Source organism: Dromiciops gliroides, chromosome 2, assembly GCF_019393635.1.
Source record: "Dromiciops gliroides isolate mDroGli1 chromosome 2, mDroGli1.pri, whole genome shotgun sequence".
Lineage (NCBI taxonomy): Eukaryota > Metazoa > Chordata > Mammalia > Microbiotheria > Microbiotheriidae > Dromiciops > Dromiciops gliroides.
In genome coordinates this window covers 214304605-214331506 of record NC_057862.1, presented here as the reverse complement: position 1 = coordinate 214331506, position 26902 = coordinate 214304605, and the positions used below count along the sequence as shown (strand labels likewise).

The 26902-nt window shown below is 40.2% G+C and overlaps 1 protein-coding gene across 1 annotated transcript in view; it reads right to left on the bottom strand.

The window, feature by feature from the left end:
* The window catches only part of CCDC88C (coiled-coil domain containing 88C), a 206916-nt gene that overhangs the window by 71345 nt on the left and 108669 nt on the right, over positions 1-26902 (bottom strand). Inside the window, exons 5-10 of the mRNA XM_043989146.1 lie at positions 14852-14910; positions 13714-13797; positions 12174-12314; positions 11263-11447; positions 10080-10161; positions 9416-9574 (exon numbers count right to left, since the gene is read on the bottom strand). Coding sequence (XP_043845081.1) covers positions 9416-9574; positions 10080-10161; positions 11263-11447; positions 12174-12314; positions 13714-13797; positions 14852-14910 — 710 coding nt within the window. The remainder of the gene's footprint in view (positions 1-9415; positions 9575-10079; positions 10162-11262; positions 11448-12173; positions 12315-13713; positions 13798-14851; positions 14911-26902) is intronic.

The window sequence follows — 26902 nt, the reverse complement described above, 5'->3', positions numbered from 1 at the left end:
TGCCATATAACTTTCATAGTCCTTCTCTACTATCACCCTCTAGGGGTGGGTGGGATGGTGATATTGCATCTTTTAAAAATTTTAATATATTTATGTTTAAATATAAATACATATAAAATATATAGGTTTACATTTGGAAGGCATACTTTGCATATCTTTAAAAAAATAAACTGCTAATTGAGTGGTTGTAGCTTTGAGAAAATGTATCCTGTTGGATCAACACTTTTTGGTCATTCCCTCTGAGCTATGTGACAATGAGTCCAGACCTCCCTATGTGCTGAAGGGGACAGAGTGCCCAACTACCTTGGCCAGGAATCCTTCTAGAGCGTGGCAGGCTGCCTAGACCCGCACCACTGTGGAGTCAGACTCAAGCACACATATCAGAGTGATATTTCCAGTCTTATTCAACTCATGGCACACTCGAGGTCTGTTTAGAACATGCCCCTGCTTCTCCGACTACTCCTCCTGTCTCCTCTGTGGGCTCCATGTCCAAAAGTCTCCTCCCTCCTTCCCTCCCTCCCAAAGGAGAGAATCACAAAATCTAAGAGCTAGAAGGGAATGAATAAAGAGTGTAGTCCAAACTGCCCCTGAAGTCTGTCCACAATTTCCCCAACAAGATGCCATCAAGCATTTGTCTGAAGCCTTCTAATGAGGGGGAACCCAACGACTTCTGAGGCAGCCCACTGCACTCAGGCTGCGATGAAGTTTTATCTTACATCAAGTCTTAATCTGCTACTCCGCAACTTCCGTCTATTGTTTTTAATTCTACCTTCTGAAGCCAAGTAGAAAAAGTCTAACCTCGCTTCCACATGACAGCACTTCAAATACTTTAAAATAGCTATCATGTTACCCCTAAATCTCTTCTTTTCCAAGATAAACTCTCCCTAGTTCCTTCAGTAATCCTCTACTCCTGTCATTATCCTAGTTGCTTTCTTCCAAACTTGCTCCAGTAAGTCTTTCTTAAAACATGGTGCCCAATATATGATGAGATTTTGTCCGATGAACTGATAGGTTTGGATTTTATTTTCTCTTCTCCCTCTTAAAAAAAAAAGCTTTATTTTATGGGTTGGCTGAAGGGGAGAAATATAGAACAGAGGAAGTATAGGTGATAGAGAAGTAAAGTTAACAATCATATTTTCTAAAATGGTACTCAGCCTCCCTCTTTGAAGAAGTAGGAAACTTTGGCTGTGGAATGTTGCACATATGCAGAATATTTTATAGATTGACTAGTTTTGCTGAACTTTTTTCTCCTCTTTTGTATTCTTTATTATAAGGTATATGACTTTCTGGAAGGGATAAGGAGAGTTATACATTGGGAAAGGTAGGTAATATTTTTAAAAATAATTTATTTTTTTAAAATAGTGCCAAGAACTAAACAAAGTATATATCAGGTATGGCCTGACCAAGATATAGTATATCAGAACTATGATTACCTCCTGTATCCTGGGTACTCTGCCTCTCTAAATTCAGAGTTAGATAGCATTCCCTTTTCTTTTGGCTACCACCTCACAGTATTAACTTGTACTGAACTTTTAAATACAATGAAATTTTTTTTCTATCAAAAGACTAGCTGTCTACTCACACATCTAACATTGTATGTCAGTGGGATTGGCTTTTGAACCCAAGCAACTCTGCACATTTATTCCTATTAAAGTTGATTTGGACCTTCACATCCTTTGATGTTTTCTTAAATTCTTTTTAAAATCACACCAGGAGTTTTAAATTTTGGTTCCATAAATTTGATTAAATTTTTTTCGGCATTTTAATATAACTGGGCTTCCCCTGTGATATTATACATCTTATGAATTTTAAAAGCGTTGTTCTAAGAAGGGATCTATAGTTTTCAGCAGACTGCTAAAAGGGTTCATAATACACACAAAAACTAAGAAACCCTTTAGACTGAGTCACCAGATGTCATATGTCCTTCACTACTCTTAAAAAATACTGATCAGCCCAGAGCCAAGAACAGACCCCGGGATGCTGTCTGAGCCTCCATTTCCTCATCTATAAAACAAGGATAATGTTTACAATATTTCACATGGCTATTGAGGGAAAGTATCTTGTAATATTTAACATATTAAGCTAGTTAAGTTCAAGTTGACTTCTTTGAGGGAAGTTAGATGGCACGGTGGACAGAGTGCTGGGCCTAGAATCAGAAAGACTCATCTTCCTGAGTTCATATTTGGTCTTCGACTTGTACTAGTTATGTGATCATGGGCAAGTCACCTCGTCCTCTTTGCCTCAGTTACTGAGCTGGAGAAGGAAATGGCAAACGACTCCAGTATCTTTGCCAAGAAAACCCCAAATGGGGTCAATGAAGAGTTAGACATGACTGAACAACAATATGACTTCTCTGAGTGGTAATTAATGATGCAGATGATAACTTGAAAAAATAAGGAAGTCAGTGATTACTCTTTGGGTATGGTCACTCAACCAGTTCCAAATCCCCATAACTGTATCATCTAGCCCCAGGGGACTTAATATTTTTTTTTCATGGACCTCTTCTTGTTCAGTGAAGCCCTTCTATCCTACCCTGTCTCCTGAAGTCTGTCCAAGCTAATGGTCATTGTTTCCATGACACTATCTATCCATTTCATCCTCTGCCATCTCCTCCTTTTGCCTTCATTCTTTTTTTTGTGTGTGTGGGGCAATGGGGGTTAAGTGACTTGCCCCTGAATCCAGGGCTAGTGCTCTATCCACTGCGCCACCTAGCTGCCCCCTTGCCTTCATTCTTTCTTGGCATGAGAGTAGTTTCCAATGAATTCCATCTTCTTATCATGTGGCCAAAGTATTTAAACGTCAGCTTCGGTATCTGACCTTCCAGTGAAGAGCCTGAATTATATTCTTAAAATATTAATTGATTTATCTCCTTGTCATCTAAGGGACTCTCAAAAGCCTTCTGCAGCATCACAATTTGAAACTGTAGACTCTGCAGCACCCAGCTTTCCTTGGAGTCCAACTCTCCATCACACATCGCTACTAGAGAAACCACAGCTTTGACTAACTGGACCTTTGTTGGCAAGGTAATGTGTCTGCCCTTTTTTTTTTTTTGAGGCAATTGGGGTTAAGTGACTTGCCCAGGGTTACACAGCTAGTAAGTGTTAAGTGTCTGAGGCCAGATTTGAACTCAGGTCGGTCCTCCTGACTCCAGGGCCGGTGCTTTATCCACTGCGCCACCTAGCTGCCCCAGTGTGTCTGCTTTTTAGTATGCTGTCCAGATTTGCTACAGCTTGCCTTCTGAAAACCCCTTCAGCACTCTGGTAAAGCCTATGGATCCATTCTAATAAAGTACATAGAATTATAAAGAAAACCAATTATATTAAAATACACAATTATCCAAATTTCTTAAGAGTTCTCTGATGCCAGGTTAAGAACCCCTGATCTAGGCTAACTAGGCTATCTTGTGCATAAGTTTAGCAATAAAGTCTTTATCAAGTGCTTTGTTGAAATCTAAGTATGCTAGGTCTACTACACTCTGTATTCAAACCAGACTGACTATCCTGCCAAAAAACCAGGAAAGGCATTTAAGTCCAGGATGACCAGTTTTTTACAAAGTTATGCTGTCTTTCAGAAATTACAGTTTCCCTTGCTAAGTGCCCACAAACCATCCCTTTGATGTGTTCTATTTATTTTTATTTTTTTATTTTTTTTGTAGGGCAATGGGGGTTAAGTGACTTGCCCAGGGTCACACAGCTAGTAAGTGTCAAGTGTCTGAGGCCGGATTTGAACTCAGGTCCTCCTGAATCCAGGGCCGGTGCTTTATCCACTGCGCCACCTAGCCGCCCCCGATGTGTTCTATTTATTAATGGCCAAATTCCAGAAGTCAGACTCCATGGTCTACAGTTTATAGATTCCACTTTCTCTCCCTCCCCCTTTCCCCCCCCAAGACTGGTACAGTATTAGCCCTATGACATCTCTCCCATTCTCCAAGATCTTTCAAAGATCGCTGACTGTGGCCCAGCAATGACAGCCACAAGTTATTTCGGTGCCCTAGGATGCTCATGATCTAGGCCTGTTGACTTGAACTCACTGAGGACAACTGAATACTGTCTGATCATCTCCCTCACTTATTTTGGGCTTCCATTTCCTGATAACATTTTCCCCTATCCTTCTGGTCCAAAGATCATTATCCTTGGAAGAGAAAAACAGAAGCAAATTAAATGAAGTTTTCAGCCTTCTCACAGGTGTCTAACATTTTCATAGTATTCTATCCCAAGCAGCGGTCCTATCATCCTTTCTTCAATATACCTCTTGCCTCCAACACAGATTTTAAAATAATAAAAATATAAGCTTTTTGTCAGCCTTAGCATTTTTTTTTTTGCCAAATTCATGTCATTCTGGGATTTAAGATGCCTGACAATTCCTTCAAGATCATTCTACTCTTTTCCATTAATCCTCAATTACCTATCCTTGCTTCCATCTTCTATAGATGTCTTTTAAAAAATCTAAGTCTGTCAATAAGGCAGTGAGGCAAAATGAAGAGAGAGCCAGTTTAAAAGTCAGCAAGAGGGGGCAGCTAGGTGGTGCAGTGGATAAAGCACTGGCCCTGGATTCAGGAGTACCTGAGTTCAAATTCGACCTCAAACACTTGACATTTAATAGCTGTATGACCCTGGGCAAGTCACTTAACCCCCACTACCCCGCAAAAAAAAAATTTTAAATTAAAGTCAGCAAGACCTGGGTTCAAGTCTAACATGTTGACACATACTAGCTGTATAAGCCCAGAAAAAACACTTCATTTCTTAGTACTCTAGCCAACTAAAATAATACCTTTAAGAAAAGGGGCTGACTTGTATTGGTGAAGGGAATTTCCTCACCTAGAAGTCTTCTATACTGATGAAAATAGAGATCTAAGGTCTAGCTCTATCCCCAGTGAGTTCTTTGTATATCCAGATCAGTCTCTTTAAAGCAGCTCAACTTTTCTCTCATCAGAATAATTTCTTCTTGGGGATTCAGAATCTCATTTCTGAGAACTTTCCATCTAATTCCTCTCATTTCTGTTGCCCTAAGGGAATCTGATAAATTAATTCATGCTAAGCTGTTCACTAAAACTCAACCTCATTACCTCCCCCAAGGACATTTACATTTTCAACTGTAACCATGTTATAATTCAAAGTAATAAAGCTTTAATGATAAGATTTGGGGAACCATTTGTAGAGCATAAGGGAGATATTTTGGGATGGTGGTATTGTTTTCTCCCCAAAAGTCACCATACATATTACTACAAAGTACAAAACAGAAAGCACTGTGTGAGAAAACACCACAATGGGATTTTTTAAAAAAAAACCTCTACCTATCATAATTTTAGTTCTTTCCTAATAATAAACATGTTTATTTATAGTTTTGAGTTCCAAATTTTATTCCTCCTTCCTTCTCTCCTCTCCCCCCTCCTGAGGCAGTAAGCAATCAGATATAGGTTATACACGTGCAATTATGTAAAACATGACCATATTAGTCATTTTGTACAAGAAAATTTGAATAAAAGAAAAAATGAAAGAAAGTGAAAAATAGCATGCTTCAGTTTGCATTCAATCAATATCAGTTCTTTCTTTGGAGGTGGATAGTATGCTTCATCATTAGTCCTTTGGGACTGTCTTGGATCATTGTATTGCTGAGAATAGTTAAATTATTCATAGTTCTTCATCAAATAATATTGCTGTCTCTGTGCACATTGTTCTTCTGGTTCTGCTCACTGCACTATACATCAGTTCGTACAAGTCTTTATTTTTATTTTTTATTTTATTATTTTATTTTATTTTTTTGTGGGGCAATGAGGGTTAAGTGACTTGCCCAGGGACACTCAGGTAGTACGTATCATGTGTCTGAGGCCAGATTCAAACTCAGGTCCTCCTGAATCCAAGGCCAATGCTTTATCCACTGCATGACCTAGCTGCCCCCTCATACAAGGTTTTAAAGGTCTTTCTGAAATTATCCTGCTTGTCATTTCTTATAGCACAATAATATTCCATCACCATCATATAACACAACTCATTCAGCCATTTCCCAATTGATGGGCATCCCTTTAATTCTTAGCCACCACAAAAAGAGCCACTATAAATATTTTTGTAGAAATAGGTCTTTTTCTCTTTTGGGGGATATCTTTGGGATATAAAGTTAGCAGTGGTAATGTTGGATCAAAGGGTATGTACAGTTCTATAGCCCTTTGGGCATAATTCCAAATTGTTCTCCAGAATGGTTGGATCTTTTCACAACTCCACCAACAGTGGAACGGCATCCCAGTTTTCCCACATCCCCTCCAACATCCAATATTTTCCTTTTTAATTATATTAAAACACTGGATTTCAAGTCAGAATACAAGAGTCGAAGTCTTAATTTTATTACTAGCTTAACCTATCTGAGTATACGGTGACTAATCTGTAAAACAGTGATTAAAAAAACAAAACACCCTCATACTACCTACAAGATTGCTATAAGGAAAGTGTTTTGTAAAGTTTAAAGTACTAAATAAATATTGGATATTTTAAGTCCAGCCCAAATAAGGAAACAAATCTAGGAGAGAAAAGAGCAACCAGATCCTTAATTGGGTAGATGCCATGTGTATGGATCCAAAAACTGAAGTAATGATAGATAGAAGCCTGGAACATTTGAGTCTCATTCCAGTACATGAGCTATTACACAGGTCCTCCTCCCTGTCAAGTTGGCTAAGCTGGTAGTCTAGCTAGTGTAATGCATGCAGACCACTACAGAACTGCCTTGGATCCATGGTAGGTAAAACCAGTACTTCTAATGAGCAATTAAAAAAAAAACAACTTTCTTTGACCAACACAACAAGCATTCAGACAGATACAAATGATCATCAGGACCAGCAGATGACTTCCAAAACCAAAGATGGCAGGGGGCAGTCCTTCTTAACTCTCAGCTGACAAAGATGACACGCTAGCAGCTTGTACAGCATAGTACAGCTCTCTCTTAGTGGGGTCTGGATGAATTACAATGTCACTAGCATTCCACTGTGAAGAGATAAACCCTACTTCATTGACCTGTGGAACAAGAAATCTTCCAGAACTTATGATGATGAGAAAGAACTGGTAGAGCCTGAATGCAGAGTGAAGATAATTTTTCTTTATTTTTCCTGGTTTTTTTGTCTATGTTTTCTTTCACAGCATGACTTACATGGAAATGTGTTTTGGATGACTATACATGTATAGCCTATGTCAAATTGCTTGCCTTCTCAATGGGGAGGGAAAAAGGAGGGAGAGAGAGAATTTGGAACTCAAAACTTGGAAAAAGTCATGTTAAAATTGTTTTTACATGTAATTGGAAACTTTTTTAAAAATTAGATATTTTTTAAAAAAGAAAAGGACAGTTAAAAAAAATCAGCTCTTCCACATCTACCTCATGAAGGACTCTGGGTTTTTGACTGCAGAAAGTAATGGTATCAGATTCTTTCTGTACTAAGAACACCAACCAAATAGTCTTACCTATTCTTTTTTTTTTTTTTAGTGAGGCAATTGGGGTTAAGTGACTTGCCCAGGGTCACACAGCTAGTAAGTGTTAAGTGTCTGAGACCGGATTTGAACTCAGGTACTCCTGACTCCAGGGTCGGTGTTCTATCCACTGCGCCACCTAGCTGCCCCAGTCTTACCTATTCTTAACAAATCTGACTTCATTATAGCAGGACACAGCATTCTAACAAGAGGAAAAAAAAAATGCTGTTTTCCGGATCTGTAACCGGTTAACTGAAAAGATTTTATGAGTAAATGAATCAAGAAATTATGGAGTTATTTCTTGGAAATCCAAAGAACATGACCCCTGCTGGTCAAATTTATGTTAAATCTACTTCTTACCCAAATTTAATCTAGTTCACATTTTCTAAGCTCTCCATACACCTTCAAGGAAATAGAAAAAAACTATTTATGATGTTTCTAGGTTACCTCCAATCTTTCTCATTCAAGGAAAAGTGGAAAAAAGTCTTCACAGGAATTCCAAATCTTTGATTTTGTAGGAGAAGAAACTGAGATCCAGAGAGGACCTTGCTCAAGGTAACAGAACTAGGAAAACAAAGAACCTCAAGTTTTCTGACTTTTTCTAATTAGTTTGCCCATCTCTGTCCTAGCTTTCATTCTCCTTATTTTCTAGATACTGTTAGAAACACAGGTAACAGCTCAAATAAGTGTTGCAGTTCAAGTGTTGCAAGCAACTCAAATAATCTAAGCAGGCAGCAGAATGTGGTTGAAGGCTTCTTTATTTCATCTTTGCAAAGACGGACACTCTTCTGAATGAGCTGGATAGTGCACCTAATGACGTCTCACACAGCTATTTATACCCACCCAAGGATCCCTCCCAACCAATCACATCACAGAATTTACTATCCCCATTTACATACAGTAACAACCAATCAGATTGTCCCAGTCGACCAATCAGATTGTCAAAAAAATGATACCAGGCCATAACCTATTCTGGGCAAGAGTGTACGCTCCTTAGAACAATGGTGTTTTAACATACATAATTTTTCAAGAAACAAAACTTAAATCAGGGTTTGAAACTAAACCCACTGTCTGTCCCCAGGACTCTGAGAAGAGTCCAAAACTGGTCTTTTCTCTCAATACTGTATAGTATATAAAATACTATCCTGAAAATAGTATTTTCCCCTTAGCTGCTGCTTCTCAGCAATAAGTTCAAATTTGAGTCAAGACAGACACTGCAAAGTGATGGGTAGGGGGGAAATGTGTACTTCTCACCCCTTTTCACGGTTATCTTATTTTAGTCTGTTTGTGTCTTTTCTTGTCTACTAAAAACATCAACTCCAGCAGGCAAAGGTCATGTCTTATCATTCTCTCCTGAGCACCTAGTCCGTTGCATCAAGCGTATATAACAGGGCCTCCATAAATGTTTACTGAATTGAAATGAAAGGATCTTCCTTGAAGCTTCAGGTGAGGAAAAGGAGAAACTGAGGCCACTCCCATCAATGTTATCCATCTTTAACATCAGATTGCAGTACCAAAGTGCCCCACACCTCCACACACTGCCACTGCAGGCTTTGATGGAGAGAAGGATCAGATTTATAACTAGAAGAGAGGCCATCAATTCCAACCAGGCCTCCTATTTTACACAAGAGGAAACTGAAGCAAAGAGAGGTTAAGTCATTTGCCTTGGGACACATAATTATTAAATGTTCAGATCAGGATCTGAACCTAGTTTCTCTTGACTCCCAGTCCAGGGCACTTCTGAATAGAAAAATGAGAGGGATACTTTGAGGGGGTCTGCACCGGTTCTAAAGTGCAGAGACAGTACCTATATGAACCCTTCACTGATGCTCCTCTTCAAAGGAGAATACAGACAGAGCCATCCAAATATGCTTCTGATGACAAACCAGGGGTCACAACCAGGCCTCCAGAAAGCGGTACCGCCCCACCCCCACCCAGGACAACTGCTACTTAGTAATCAGCCTCACCTCCATCCGAGCTTTATAGAAATCCACATCATGCAGTTTTTCCTTACACCGGACCAATTCCATTTCAAGCCTCTCCACTCTGTTGGCCCGCTCTCTCAAAGAATCCAGTTCATCCCGGTAGGCTCGTGCAGACCGGGCATCAGCCCCAAGGTGGATATTCTGGGTAGATGGACAATGACAGAAGAAAACCGAGCACCACATTACCTTCAGAAGTTAAGGAATGTTAACTAGAGTTACGGAATATTAGCTAGAAAGGAGCTAGTGAGAGAAGGATCTATCCCTTGAAAATGGAAACATGGGTAACTAAAGGTATCCAGGAATTTCAGGGAAAAGGAAAATCCTGGTGCCTAAAGAAACTGTATACCAACCATTACCAAGTAGATGTCTGGGCACAGAACAATGCTATACAAGACAGCAATCACTACTGTAGTTCTTATTATTTTCAGCTTTACTCTCAGAAGACTCTTAAGAGAACATAATGGGAAACAAATGTGCTTTTGTTTGAAAAACAAAAACCAAAAAACTCCCAATGAAGCACTCCTTAATTTCCTGGCTTTTATTATTAAAGGATAACACTGGTCAACCCTCACAACCCCACATCTCTAACTCTTAATGCTGAAACACAGTTCTGTACACAGTAGGTGCTTAATAAATATTTCCTTACCTCCTGCTTGATTTTCTGCAGTTCCAGCACCAGCTGATCAATTTCATGCCGGGCATCAACGAGCTGCTCTGATTTCTCCTCCCTGAAGTAAGAGATTAGGGGTAAGAACTCAAAGAGATAACAATACCAACAATTAATTGGACGGGGCTCTGCTGTTTCCACCACGACTGTGAACAGGATTGGAGAGGGAGTAGTAAGGGGGAAGGAAATCAGGTCCTTTGGGAAAATCCATCCATGTAAATGGAGTTTGCAGAAATGAGTCTTCCTTATGAATTCCTTCTGTTTTCTTCTGGCCTTTCCCTAAGCTCACGTCCCATCAGGCACAACAGATCCCCTGCCAAGGTACTACCTGTATCCAGAAGAACTCCTTTCCACAAATCATTCTTAAGACAAAGGCCTGGTCACAGGGCTTTGAGTTCCTGTGGCAACCATCTCCTCCAGCCCACTTCCCTCATAACAGAGAGGTTATGGGACGAACCACTGAAGGTGGAGGAGCAGACAGCAACCCCAAGATAAGGGAGAGAAGAGATAGAGACCATTCTGAAAACCAACCAATGATAGGAAAGACAAAGTAGTCAAAGGGAGGTGGGGCACTTTTAGAAAAACTATTTGTTTGTCTCCAATTGAGAAAATATAAAGTGTTCCAAAAGTTGTAAAGCTTTTTTGAATTTAAATCTTAACAAAAATCCCCACCAACTGTTTGGTTTTTTTTTTTTTTTCTTTTTCAACTGTTTGTTAAACAGGGTCCCAAAAGTTTTCTGGCAGTCTTAAGTTTAACACTTAAAATCACCTTAAGACTTTTAGGACACCTTGTATAACAATAATTCAGCCCCCACTTTGTTGGGAGGATTGGGAGGGAGGAGGAAGTGATAAAAGAGAGAATGCTTGTGTGTATATGTTTTTCGAAAAACAAGTTTCACATGATTGCACGTGTATAATATATCAAATTGTTTTTCTTCTCAAGTGGGGGGGAGGGAGGGAGAGAATTGAGGAACTCAAATTTTCAGAATTGTTTTTACATGTTATTGGGAAAAAAGAAAACATTAAATTAAAAAAGAAAAGCAACACAGTAAATAATGTAACAGACACATCCAATGGAATTCAGCCATCACGCAAACTAAACAAAAACTTAAAACACAACTCCAGGCTCTTGGATGAGGGGACAAGTTTACTGATGACTTACAATTCTTGCCGGACCCTCCGAAGCTTGGCCTTGGTGTCAGCGAGTTCTACCGCCAGATGCTGCTTGTCCTCGCTAGAGAGGCTACTGGTTGGGCTGGGGGTGGAGTCAGTGCTGGACAGTTTCAGGGGGCTGGGTGGCTGCTGAGACTGCAGATAATCTCTTTCCTGGGTGAGGTCCACTATTAACTTCAGTTAGGAGGGGAGGAGAGAGAAGGGAAGAAAGGATGAGCACAGGATCATAAATTTAGATCTGGAAAGGACCCTGAGAGGCTCATAAGTCATTTTATGATGAGCAAACTGAAGAGGAGAGTTAAGTGACTTGCCCAGGGCCATTCAGTAATGGCTCCCTCCAAACCACTTTTATGTTTAATTCCCTTCATATGATTTCACGTGTCATAGTATTATAGATTCAGAGGTAGAAGTGATCTTAATGGCCCCTGAGTCCAGGCTCTAGTTTTATTGGTGAGGAAACAGAATCTCAGAGGGATTAAATCATCTGCCCAGGTTCACACAGCAGCATCTGAAGTGAATTTGAACTCAGGTCTTTCTGATGCCAAATCCATTGCTTTATCTATGACCCTCAGTAGCTCTTGTAGAGAGACTGACAAGATATTCCCCTGGGGCCCTTCAGTTCTAAAGTACATGGTTATAGATGTGGATCAGAGAGTGAGAGGAGAGAAGGAAGAGGGGATATTAAATTAGATGAGTCTTAAATGGTCGAAGAGAAATTAATATTAGAAAAAGAAAATTTTTAAAAAACCATGTCTCAGAGGAAAAGACAGCAGAGCTAGCAATGGTCTGGCAAAGACTGTTACTATCAGAAGTCTACTGTGACTTTCCTGCACAATCCCTCCCTATCCTCTGCCAGGCCATTCTTTCTAGTATTGGGGGGACCCCCCCCCCCAGACATACTTCTGTACATTCATCTCTCTCATCGATTAGCCGTTTGAGGTGAAACACCATGTTCCTGGAGAGAGACTCCAGCTCCTCCGGGGCCATGTCTGGCAATTCCAACCATTGCAAGTCAAACACATTTTCTTGGTTCTGGGTCACCTGCAAACAACCACAGATACTGTTGATGAGGGTGAGGTGGGGGTTCTGGGAAAGGGGGGAGAAAAGAATAGGGCTCAAGTTAATTATGAGCAGGGAATTGGTAATGGTAAATGGATCAGAACAAATGTAAGGTGGGGGCTTTAAATTTCTGCTGAACACCTGTCTCATTTGGAAGGCAGGTGAATTATTAATCCCATCACTGAGACAATTTGCCAAATGGGGTCAGAAAGAGGTAGAACTTCAAATTATCTTACAATAAGCTCATTGAATAAAGCCACACTTGCCCTGAAAATACCTGGGTACATTATTGAAAAAAAAAAAAGATTTTCACTGGCCAGTCAAGATTCTAAAACTAAAATCAGTTTTACAACACTAAGCAGATTCCTTTTCTCAATTACCCTCTCTGCCCCGAATCACAATACCGCCCCCCCCAACCCATACTCTCAAGTTTACCAAGTTTGTTTTTTTATTTATAATCAACCAGCTAATTATTAGTAGGATTCTAGTTCTTTGTCTATAGCATTCCTTACAAGTATCCTTTTCAAAGAACTCCAAATGGTTATAATGATCATTACTATTATTAGTTATAGGAGTAACAACAGCAGTTATAGTGTTATCTTCCTTGATCAAGATTGGGGGGGAAAGTAAAAGGCTCCCAATTATCCTCTCAAGAGTGTGACAGCTACAGGAAAATGGTTGGCTCACCAAGGCAAACCTGCAGACACATACATTTGAACACACACGTACACACACCAGAAACACCTAAGCTTGCTCTTGGGGCATTGGGGTCAGGCTGGGGATGAAGAGCAGCTCTTCTAGAACTTTCTGGTTTCACCTTTAACAATGACAGCAAGTCAGTGTCTTTTCTCCTTGCTACTGACAGTAGCAGAGTCTTTTTTTCTTTAAAAAGAAATGAATATTTGAAAGCAGAGTGACATTTGCCAGAGTACATTTTAGAAGTATGTAAATCAATTCTGAGCCTAAACCAACTGACAGCATCACTCTTAAAAATAGTCTGAGCCCATATTAGGTAATAAGTAGGAAACAAAAGGAGGTTTAATTGAGGGCTCAAAAAAAGAAGGGTGTGTGTGTGTGTATGTGAGTGTGTGTGTAAGTTTATGTATGTGAGTGTGTGTGTGTGTGTACGTGTACGTGTACGTACACAGTACAAATCCATATTTTAACTGGCTAATGTCCATATTTCCAAACATAATTATTCTGTCTATCCTGGCTGAAATTCCAAATGAATAAAAATCATTACAAATGATGCTGACCTTAAATAAACCCATTATTAAGAGCTAAAACCTCACAATCACCACTGGCACAGTACCCCACAGAAAAGTACCCATAATAACACAGCCCATCCCACAAAGGCTAAGAAAGGAACAACAAACCCTACCTCTTGGATGTGTGCCACAATCCCAGCCTGGGTTTCGATGTCCAGCTGTTTGATTTTTTCAATAAACTCCTCTTTCCTTTCACACTGTAGAGGGATGAAATGCTAATGGGAGATGTTTCCTTGGATAACAATTAGGCTCTGCCTTTTAACTAAGAGGTTACCCCAGGTATTAAATACATTAAAAAAAATAAAAGGAAAGTTCCTTCTTTCCAAATCTGGCTGCTGCTCTTAGTGTCCAAGAAGTTCTACCCATAGTGCTTCGGTTAACACATCCCTTCATGTTTCCACACAGGGATCATATGATCAATTAGCCTCAGGGCTTTACACATGTCCCATGCTGAAGAAGAGCAATGCTGGGTACAGTATAGAGTCTCTTTGGTAAATAGCCCTGCAAATGATCAGGAGTAGCGGCTGCATCTTCCCTACAGCACTGACCACTCCTTGATTGGGGCAGTCAGTTCCCAGTCCCAGAGAATCCCCTTTTGGGATTCCAAGGTGGAAACATAGCCAATACCAACTCATTTGGTATTTTTGAAGGTGCACTGCCCTGAGAATCAGGAGATATGGGCAATGAGGGAATGCAGTGGAGAGACCACTTGACTGAAATATCAGGACGATCTGGGTTTGAATCCTACCAGACACTTAGTAGCCATGCGACTCTGGGCGAGCCAATCAACCTCGGTCTGTCTAAAGGGCATAGAATAAATGCTCCCTTTTACCTGGTTTACCTACACCAAGTGTCATTTATTATAGGGATTACACATTCCTAGAGGGGCAGCATGGTACAAGGGATGAAGTGGTGGACACAGAGTGAGGAAGAATTAGGTTCGCATATGACCTCTGATACTAATTAGCTATGGGACCCTCTCTAAGACTATAGAAATTAGAGATAGCTGCAACGCACACAGATGGAGGGAGTTTCCAGGGGGATAAAAATCACAGGTCACTGATGTATTAGGCAAATCTGTTAGGTTAATTAATGACACTACTAGTTCTTATTTATTCTAGAACAGCTGGCTTTGATACATCATTGGGCTATACCCGCAATCAACTAAAACGCCAAGTATTATTATGACAATCTCATCCCTCACCCAACCCTAATTCCCCAACCCCCAGACCTCCAACTCCATGCACCAACCTGAACAGCACAGCCCAGAACCAATAAAAGGACCTTCTTAATTTCGTCCATACTTTTACCTAAAAAAAAAGAAGAGCCACATATAGGAATTTAACTCATATACACACACATGCTACTCTACTAACCGCTAACCACTTATTTATAGACAAGTCCGGATCAAATACAGAATCCCCCCTGAAGTGGTGGCCTGTACTTGATGGTACTCTTTGAAGTTATAATTATATAAAATCTGGTAACTGGTTCCAGCCCTAGTATTTACAATTAGCTAGCTAAAAGTTGACTCCTACCCTCCTCAAATTCCTCACAGGAGCTCTCTGCCTGGACCTCTCCCTACAGTCTACCTAGATAATGGTTATTTATATAAGTTTCTAATCCATCCAAGTGGAACACAGGCTCTTTGAAAACAGGGACAGTGGTGCTATGAAAAGAATACCGAATTTAAAATTAAAGGACCGGGGCGGCTAGGTGGCACAGTGGATAAAGCACCGTCCCTGGATTCAGGAGTTCCTGAGTTCAAATCCGGCCTCAGACACTTGACACTTACTAGCTGTGTGACCCTGGGCAAGTCACTTAACCCCATTGCCCCGCAAAAAAAAAAAAAAAAAAATTTAAAGGACCTAAGTTCAATTCTCAGACAGATTCATTACCTTGGAAAAACTATCGAACTTTGCTGGGGGCTTATCTGTAAAATGAGAGGCAGCATGGTCTATGGGAGAAAGACTTAGCCTTGGAATCTGAAAGACCTGGGTTCAAGGTTTGCCTCTGACACAAACTAGCTGTGTGACCTTGAGGAAATAACTGAGCCTCTCTCGGTGATGTAAGCAACTCTCAAGAACTATAAACTACAGATGCATCAATGGGGAGGGAAGGAGGTTCCCACTGTGGGATCCTAGAATCATAACGCTAGAGGGAATCTTAGAAGTTGAGTCCAACTCCCAAGAAAGACAATGAGGCTTTGAGAGGTTACATGACTTGCCCAGAGTCTCACAGATGTTAAGAATCCAAGGTAGGATTCAAACCCAGGTCTTCCTAATTCCAAACTCAGCACTTTCCCCTATGTCATGCTGCCTTTCAAACAATGAAATCACAGGTTTGGACCATTAAATGGAGAAATGAATGAAATAAGTAGATAGATGACAGATGGATGGATAGGTGGGTGGGTGGGTGGGTGGATGAACAGACAGATAGACAAATGGAAATGCAAATCCCCATTGTGAATCAGAAGAATCACACAGCAGTGTGAGGAACCTGGAAAGACCATTCACCATGTTCCATAGCAGAGCTACCTCCCCAGGGAGGTCTGGAGAAGGGGAGTCATGTTGGAAATCCAAACTGGAGCACAAGCCAGAAGGGCAAGACCTGTATTATCTGCATCCTGGAGATTAACAAGCAAATCGACTTAACTCAAGACTTTCTTGGCAAAAAATGAGAGGTGGACATTTGCAGGCAAACAACATACACAGCTGCAAATTGTTTATAGCAATCAATTCTGAGACAGGGAGAAACTAAGGTCATACACCCATGGTGGTAATGGAATGGGTGGGGTCAGCGAAAGAACAGTACCCAATAATGGTGCTAAAAGATACCCTCCCCCAACATTCCGTGTTTCCCATCCTCTTCCACCTCTAAAATCCCATGCATCTATAAAATGTATCCTTCTAGAGAGGTACACAATTGCTCTTGCTTCCAGGACATCTATACAACTAAGTCAAATGGTCATTTTCTCTCACTTAGACATATTACACTAGGGTGTTCAGTTTGATTAACAAATAGAAGCAGCAAACTTCCCTGGGATGTCTCCCAAACTGGCCACACTGCCTTGGTTGAGGTTGTTTTAGCTCACAGTGATAAGTCATCTACAGAGACTGACGACAACAGAAATGAGAGTGAAAATTAGAAATCTATGATTTCTCCATACCTGCAAAGGAACAATGGCCAAGAAAACACCAACAAGGCTGGGGTTTCATTTTTATACCTTACAACTGAACCACCTGCAACTAATGTTCACTGTTAAGAGAAAATAATGCTTGGAATAAATAAGAGGGAGAGCACAGTGTTTATTGGGCAGCTGGTGGTATAGTGGATTTGACTGAATTTAAGAGTTACGTAAATCTGAATTCAAATCCTGTTTCAGACAAAAGCCGTGTGATCCTAGAAGTTCCTTAACTTCTACTGATCTCAAATTTCTGATCTGTAAAATGGAAATAAAAAGAGTGACTAACTCACAGGATTTAGGACAGCTAAGTGTCATAGTGGATGGAGCTCTGGGCCTGGAGTCAGGGAGACCTGAGTTCAAATCCAACCTCTAACACTTCCTAGCTGTGTAACCCTGGACAAGTCACTTAACCGTGTTTGCCTGGAGCTGGAGAAGGAAATGGTAAACCCCTCCAGAATCTTTGAAAAAAATTTTTTTTAACCACAAATGGGATCACTTACTAAGCTGTATAATCCTAGGAAAAATGAGCTGGAGAAGAAAATGGTGAACCATTTCAGTACCTTTACCAAGAAAACCACAAATGCAGTTTACAAAGAGTGGGGACTGGTGTACTACAGGACTGTTATGGTGATCAAATCAGATAATAAACACAAAATGCTCTGCAAGCCTCAAAGCACTCTATAAATGTTAGCTACTGTATTGCCTTCCATGATGAGATGCTCTGAACAATAACTGAGAATTTTCTAGATCTCTGTTCTTTCATGCCTCTCGTATTAAAGTCAACATCTGACTATGTCTGTTGATTTAAATACTGATAATTTCCTAAGCATGATTATGGGGTAGTAAGGATGGGTTTTTTAAAAAGTGAGTCACATCAGAACAGCCTACCAACTACTTTCAGAAAAACTGAGTTGTCTGGAAATGACCCAGTTTGCCTCTCCTAGTATTTCAGAGTCAAATCCCTACCCTTAAAGCTCTATATACTATTTCTAATCCACCTGTGATTTCTGTCCATTTGCCACCATGAAAAGTCCCCCTTCTACACACCCACTGGCCCTGCTCAGACCTGTGTAGATGAACAGTTCTCAAATTAAAAAAAAAACCTTAGAACACCTTTATACTCTTGAAAATTAATAAGAGCTTTGATCATGTGGGTTAGATCTATTGATATTTACCATACTGGAAAATTAAAACATCTTAATATTATTAGGAAATTAGTTTTGACCTCAAGAACCACACTTTAAGAATCACTGGTGTAGACCAGTGGTATCAAACTCAAATAGAAATGGGCCACCAAACCACACATAAGGATCCCTATGGATCATATATTGGTTTTTGACACCTCCAGTGTAGACTATAAACTCCTTTTAAACTGCTCTCCTCAGAACACTGCACTGGAGTGTGCTCAGTAAGAAATTATCCATCGGATAAATGATTAGGAATTAGGAAGGTAACCCAAACAATACATACATTCTGGGGAAACCTCAATATCTCCTACAACCAACATCTTCCACCTAGAATACTGCACCAATGACATAGGATCCCCCACCTCCAGCCACAGACAAATGCAACATGCGTGGAGGCCAGATTAACTCATATTTCTAAGTATTAACAATGTAAGGAAACTCTAGGTGGGGGAATTTTCTCATTAAAACAGCTTCCATCCCTATTCTTTTAGTATGACTGCCCCTAAAGACTTGCAGATTTCATAGTCATCACAGATCTTGAGTGGAAAAAGAGACCTCAAAAGTCATCTAGTCCATTCACCAACCAAGACTCAGGCAAGGTAAGTGCCTTGCACAAGGTCACACAGGTAGTATGCCTGAGCCAAGATGTGAAACCCATCTTTAAATCTTAGCACATAAAATAGATTCCCAGAGCAATTTCAAACAACTGGGTTTCACATTTACCATAAACACAACCAGAACTGGAGTATCTCGGATCAATAACAAAAGAATCACCCTCCTCCAACCCCCCCACTTCTATTCAAACAACAGGCAGAACCTACTTCATTTCCCAGCTCCAAACTTGGGAAGAATGGCATAAAATCATGATCAGTTACAAAGATTTCAGTGACAGACCCAGAATCAACAAGGTGAGGAAGGAGAGCAGGGAAGGAGGTGGTCGGGGGAACAGGATCACCATTATCTAGAAAATCCACAGCCCCAACATTAGTAAATCAACAAAATGACCTTTAACAAACAACATGTCTCCACTCCTAAGACCGATCCCGCATGCAAAGGCAATCCTGTTGGAAGCCATAGTGGACTGAGGGCTGGCTGCAGTCTGAGCATATTCTCTGTGCTTGCAGATGGTCTCCAAGAAGTTCTAGCAAACAAAGTTTGGTAACCAAGCAGCAGTATCTGACAGTCAGCCTGGTGAAACTCGGCATGCTGGCTCTGTCTGCCCACGCTCTTGTGCTAGGTACCCACTAGAGATTCCGAGAAAAGCAAAACCAGCCCAAGTACTTTCAGAAAGAATCAAGAGCTCATTTCCTAGCCCCCTAAGCGACAAGGATGCATGACTGAAAGCACCAAGTAGGGCCATTTGTCACTGGGTTGGGTTTCTTTTCTGACAACTCTTAATTGATCAGTATGCAGGAACAGAAACTTCACCCTTTCGGTGACTGCCGGAGCAATCAGAGTAATTTCTATTGGGATAGTCCCTCATTTCTCTCCAAAGGCTCACATGGTTTAAGCAGGGGTTAGGGAGGGAAGAAACAGAAAGCCCGTTTGACTATACTCAAAGGGACCACATAAGGCTACACAAGGCTGGCTTTTTTTTTTAAACGATGAATCAAAATATCCAGTTTTTTAAAAACTTGCTGTTTCCAGCATGGAAGTCAGTGAAGTTTTCTCTGCTCACCAAGTACCCACAGAGTCAATGACTAGTTGTAAGTTTCAGGACAGCAATAATAGAATGAAAGATTCTGATGGGGCCAAAGAGTAACATTTGAGAGGAAGGCCAAGGACACATTTGACAGGAGAAAACAAGCATTAAGTGGATTTAAGAGTAATGACCAAGTTTTCAGAAATTCTATTCCTCTCCAATCTTAGAAAACAGTTCGAGATGATGGGCAAGGGCATTTCTTCCCAGCAGCCGGCACACAGTCGGCTCTTAATAAATGCACACTGACTTACCTTGACCATAAGAAGTTGCTACCAGTGCAAGCTGGATATAGAGGGTACAAAGAACTAGGTCTATCTAGAGACAGACTTTAATGCAATAAGCGCTCTCAGCCAAATGGACTGAACATAATTATAAATTATTGTTAGTGTCTAGTCTGCCCTGCTCTTAGCTGCATAAGAATAATAACCACTGATTTCTATTTAGGAAAGGTCATAGAAGGGCCCAGTTCTCCCACATATATTCTAGCAAAGATTTTAAAAGGGCACCAGACTGAATAATGATAACTAAATCTAAGGAGAAACAACAATCCTCCATCCAAACCAGGACTGGACCTGAAGACAGTCAGAAACTGCTGAGGACTGACAGAGGGGTCCCACTAGGAAAATCAAAGGGAGCTGCTGCCAGAGTTGACCGGTAATACTCCATGGACACCCTAAGATTAGAGTGCTCTTCTGGGAGATGGGACAGCTGGAAGTTCTGAGTACTCTGACAGGGAGCTGAGGAGGGGGTAAAGGGGTGTGAATCTGCCCCATTCTGACCACAGAGACACCAGGGAGCCCTCTATACTGCAGGGCTTTGACCTATATATAATTCACAGGGAAACTGAAACCTTCCAAAGCTCTACAGCATCGCACCAAGTTGAGGTCAGGACTTACCTAGTCCATCCAAGAGTATGGGAAGGATGAATCCTAGGTCTGGCACTCAGTCCCAAATCAGGAACCGAGGCTAGGAAAATTAGCAAACAGAAGATGGCACCAAACACAAGGAAGACGTAATACTAAGGATCAAGAGCAAGCCAAGAGTTAAAGCTCAAAATGGAGAGAAACTTCACAGGTATAAGTAGAATCTCAGGAGACAAGAGCATGATAACTGGAAGTTAAGTAAATAGCTTTAAAACAGAAAGTGGTACTTTCTTACTATAAAAGTGGACTCCCTGAAAACAGAAATGAAGAAAACAGTAGTCAGGAGATAAGAAGAAATATTAGAATAAAATTAAAGATTGAAAAAATTTTAAGAAAATGGCACGCATTGATTATCAAAATAAAACCTTCCTATTTGAACAGTGCCTAAGTATCTTCAGTAAAACAAATAAATGCAACAAATTTTTTTTTTTGGTGGGACTATGGGGGGGGGGTTAAGTGACTTGCCCAGGGTCACACAGCTAATAAGTGTCAAGTGTCTGAGGCCGGATTTGAACTCAGGAACTCCTGAATCCAGGGCCGGTGCTCTATCCACTGTGCCACCTAGCTGCCCCCAACAATTTTTTTTTTAAAAGAAGAGTATACAAACATGGAAATAAGGGATGGTGGAGTGGGCATCTCATAGACCTCATTCTCATGTGAAGTACAAAGATATAGAGGGTTTGGTATAGAAATATACTACACTCAGAGAAACAGGCAGGGTCAAAGCAAGAGTGGTTTAAGAAGGAGGGGAAAGGTGGGAGGGTTAGAATCACAAACAAACTTCAACTTCTGATATCCCAAAGGAGAAATTAAAAGGCAACAAAGAAAGTAAAAGAATTAGTGATTGGGTCTAGGTCTAAGTTAAATTTTTTTTTAATTAAAATTAAAATCCTGAAAAAAATACATTAACATTTTATCTTTGTATAATGTTTTGATTCTACCTTTCAAAAATAACTTGAAAATCTATCGAAAATCACCTCTATTGTCACAGCAGGGGTAGAGTTTGAGAGAAGAGTGATCCAAAGTATGAGATAGCCATAATAGAAACCCCTGCATCATTCATTCTCTCTCTCTCTCTCTCTTTTTGGGGGGAGCAAGGCAATGAGGGTTAAGTGACTTGCCCAGGATCATACAGCTAAGTGTCAAGTGTCTGAGGTCAGATTTGAACTCAGGTCCTCCTGAATCCAAGGCCAGTGCTTTATCCACTGCACCACCTACTTGCCCCCTCCTGCATCATTCTCAAAGGTCACCTCTGTCTTTGTCAACCACAATGGGAATGGAGTAAAGGGGTGGCAAATCTGTCTATGTAATGGGCTCACTGGAAGAATTCTAGCCTGGTAGCTAGATTTGTAGCTTCCATTAGGGCAGACAAATAGATGATGGTGGCAGTTCCCTGCCTAGGACCAGATGCTCCTATTTTTATTTTTTTTAGTGAGGCAATTGGGGTTAAGTGACTTGCCCAGGGTCACACAGCTAGTAAGTGTTAAGTGTCTGAGGCCGGATTTGAACTCAGGTACTCCTGACTCCAGGGCCGGTGCTCTATCCACTGTGCCACCTAGCTGCCCCCTATTTTTACAAGTAGGAGGCAGGGTGATACTGTGGCCAAAGCACTAGACTTGGTCACCAGGGTTCAAGTGCCGGCTCTTGCCACTTACTTTTCCTGTGACCAGTCCCTTCCTCTTTGCCTTAGTTTTCTTATCTGAAAATGAAGAGTTGGAGTGGACAATTTTGAAGATGTGGTTCAGGTCTAATGTTCCATCATTATATGTACACAATTTCCATTGCTAAATGTGTCATTATATACATGCCTAAATGATAAAATAGCATCCTGGAAACAGCTTCTAGACTTACCAAAAAGGGGGGATGGGGAGGGAATTATCACAAAAATCAAATTGTTAACATCTTGGGTAGTGATTAAGAATAAATCTTGCTTTTTAGCCAGCATTCAGCACAGTGCCTAGCATATAGTAGGCATTCAACAAATGTTTATTGATTTATGTAGATTGTCAGGCTAATCTAATCTCCTTTACGTGATAGAGTGATAAACCTGGTTGGTATGGAGGAAGAAACAGATATAATCACTCTTGGGTTCAACAATGCTGTTGATTCCATTGTGTCTAGGCTAGTTATCAATTAAGTGGGTAAACAAATGAAGGTAGATATACTACACAGCTGGATAGAATATGGTAGTTAGAGAGATTAACACTGATGAATGATCAGCACCCTGGACATAAGTATTACCAGTCTACTGACACTTGACATTTTTATCAGTGAACCAGAAGAATGAAAAAATAAACTTGTTCAATTTGGAACTATGTAAAGAAAGTGACTAAAATACCCATACCCAGAGATTCCACTGCCAGCCATATACACCTCCAGGGAGGTCAATGACAACAGGAAAGGCCCCTTAAATGTCCAACATTTATAGCAACACCTTTTGTAGTAGCAACAGAGTAGAAACAAAGGAGATATGCCTCAAGTGGGAAATAGCTAAACTCTTTGGAACATAAGAATGTAATGGAATACTACTGTGTTGTAAGAAATAAGAAACATGTGGGGCAGCTAGGTGGCACAGGGGATAGATCACTGGCCCTGGAGTTCAGAGGACCTGAGTTCAAATATGATCTCAGACACTTAACTAACTGTGTGACCCTGGGTAAGTCACTTAACCCAGACTGCCTCTCCAAAAAAACAAGACAAAACAAGAAATGAAATATGTAAAAGCATGGCAAGACTTATGTGAACTGGTATAAAGTGAGGCAAAACCAGGAAAACATTTATGACTTCAACAAAACCATGGAAACTAAATGCTGCAAAATTATGACAATGCGTGATCAAAAAAAAAATAGAGGTATGAGGACATCTCACCTCCATCCCCTTCCTGATAGTAGTGAGGGGCGTTTTCTGATCTGTTCAGTGATTCTGCTAAACTCCTTTCCCCCTGCCTCCTTTTCATTTTTTGGTTATATATAACTGTTCTTGAAGGAGGGGGAGTAGGGTAAGTTGGAAAGTGTAAGTGATATAAAGACAAACAATATAAATTTAAAATTCGTGGAAAAAAGTTTGCTCAGTTTCTAAGTGGCAAGGTTAGAAATAGAATATGACTTTCCGATAGATGGCAAAGATAGACAAAAGACAGACAGACAGATGGATACGTGCTGTTGTTTAGTTGTGTTCGATTCTTCATGACCCCATTTGGGACTCTCCCAGCAAAGATGGATGAGAGAGTTTATTAAACCTTACTAGCTATGTCTCAGGTAGTGTGCTAAATATAAAGTGGAAATGCAAATATAAAATATTCTCTGCCTCTAAGGAGCTTATATCTAAGAAAGGAAAGACAACATAAAGCATAGCTAGTTTGGAAGAGGGAGAGAGCAGGATTTAGGGTTTTAAAAGGGCAGCAGGGACATGGCAAGGAGGTCTTTTTTGGGGGCAAGAGAAGGCAAAAGCTCACCCCTAAGAGCCTAGGGTTAGGGGGCAGCTAGGTGGCGCAGTGAATAAAGCACTGGCCTTGGCTTCAGGAGGACTTGATTTCAAATCCAGCCTCAGACACTTGACACTTACTAGCTGTGTGACCCTGGGCAAGTCACTTAACCCTCATTGCCCTGGGGAAAAAAAGAGTCTAGGGTAGAGTCGAATGCAGCAAGTGCAAAGAAGAGAAAAAGAATGAAGTCTGGAATACAGGTGACATAGTTTGGAAACAGTGACCAGGAACGAACACACACACACACACACACACACACACACACACACACGGACAGGAATGTGAAGTTTCAAAAGCAAACAAGATACTGGATACAAAACTGCAAACATGCAGAAAGAATAGCAGACAGGGAGGTAAATTTCACATCAACCTCAGCATGGAATGGGCCTTTATGGTAAATCTCTACTGCCCAAGAGAAAAGAAGCAAAACTTGTAAGGTATTCAGGGGGTGGAAACCACAGAGATGATACAAAGTAAACAGACTGTAAAAGGAACTAAAGATGAAAAAGCCAAAGAGAGACTTGTAAAATCACAATAAAAAATATGGAGGATGCATACACAAAGTAACAATGAGTTGTCCTTGAGCAAGAAGAGAGAAGTAGAGAATGTCATTAACTGGTTATGGGATTTGTACCTACAGAAAAATTTGCTGACGATAAATTGCATAAATGAAAGGGCATGAAATGATCTTCTATTAAGATCTTGGGAAGTAAGATAGATGCTTATCTATTCAGTGCGGCTTAAATCTAGTCCTGGTGGGAAGACAGATGTGATAACCTGACTCAGGTCCATTCCCTCTCTTGGAATTGATACAGCAAGGTTCATTCATTCATCATCCAAAGAAAATAAAATGTTGTGACTCCACACTCCTCGTTTTAGAGATGAGAAAAGTGACCTCTAAGTTTTCTAATAAAAAATTTTCTTGGCCAAAAAACCCTGACAATCCACCTTTCCGATCTCTTTGCTTCTCTGTAAAGGAAGGGTTTTGAAATAAATGGTTTCTACCATACATTTCAGCACTAACAACCCGTGATTCTATGATGAGACAAACACTTATAATGCAGGTACCACCACCACTGGTATGAGCAAATAAAAAGCAGCCTCAAGATGACCATGTTAAATTAACTTTAAAAGCAATTAGTTAAAATTTAAAAGAACTAAAAAGCAATTTAATGGGTTTTAAAAATAAAAATATAAAATATTTTTCATATAATCTTGAAAAATATAGTACAAGGAATACAAAATACTATTCAGTAAATGTTTTGAGCTTTCCTGCCTCCAAGTCTTCCCCCCCCCCCCACCTCTGCTTATGACTGAAATGCCTTCCCCCCCCATTGGCTCTGCCTACCCCAAATCAAATGCTAGGTCAATAGGGTCTTCTTCCTTAGTGGCTCCAGTCCCAACTCAGCTATTCATTTGTAGTCAAGGTACTTAGCTTTTCTGGGCCTCGATTTCCTTATCTAGACAAAAAGAGAGTTGGGCGCCATGGTTTTTAAGGTCCTTTTGAGTTCTAAATCTCTGATCCTATGACCTTATAAGCTCCTACAGATCACTGTCTGAATCGCTTGCATACTGTCTTGCAACAAATCTTCTACTTCTGTTTACCACAAAGTTAATTGAGTTTTTGATCTACGCCCTAAGTAGTCAAGGGTCCGAACTGTGCAGTCAAGTCATTTAGAAATGGCTCTCACATTGGGAACCAGTTATTTCCTGTCTGTCAAGAAATAATCCATTTCATTTTTGGTGGTGTTATGTAGTGTTTGTAATGTCCAGTGCCTCTTCTTAAAGCAAACATTCACAATAAACAGATAAGGCTTCTATGTAGTCCAAAAGTCTTTGGCCTCTTATATTTCTTAATTCTGAGTCATATTTTCCAACATATTTTTTCCAATCTCCCATTTCCTTTTTTGCATTGAAATCATCAAATATTTAAGTATGTATATATGATTTTTTTTATTTGGAGGGGGCTTATCAAGTCCTCTGTAAAATTTCACTATCTCCTCATCCTTGTAGCAGACATAGGATAACAAGTAATAATATAATAACATTATGATTATTATTATTATTCCTAAGAATGATTGATAACAATAGCTAGCATTTATATAACACTTTAAGATTTTCAAAGTACTTTACAAATATTATTTCACTTGAACCTCACAACGACCGTGAAAGTGGGTGCTATTATTACCCTTATTTTATAGATGAGGAAATTTGGGTTAAAAGAGACTAAATGATTTGCCAAGAACCACATAACTAAGTTCTGAATTGAAATTTGAAATAAAGTCTTCCTGGCTCCAGTTCCAGTACTTACTGGCATCATTAATACTTCAAGAAGGGATAACCAAGTGTCCTAAGAAAAATCAATTAATTAAACTATCTTTACATATAATTGGGAAAAATACTATTAAGGAAAAGAAAATCAATCAGCAAATATCTACTATGTTTTTACTATGTACTAGACACTGTGTTAAGTGACAGGGATTCCCTCAAGGAGCTTACAACTAATGAGAGAACACCACCAAATCAGAATTAAGGATAAAGACAAGGGGGCAGCTAGGTGGCAAAGTGGATAGAGCACTGGCCCTGGAGTCAGGAGTACCTGAGTTTCAATCTGGTCCCAGACACTTAACACTTACTAGCTGTGTGACCCTGGGCAAGTCACTTAACCCCAATTTCCTCACTTTAAAAAAAAAAAAAAAGACAAGATAAGGTGTACAATTAAAACAGCTCCAACCTGACCTAGAGAGGAAATGGATAAGGGAATAGGCATTGATAAAGACAATCACTATTTCCTACTAAAGTTTAAACCAGAATAATGC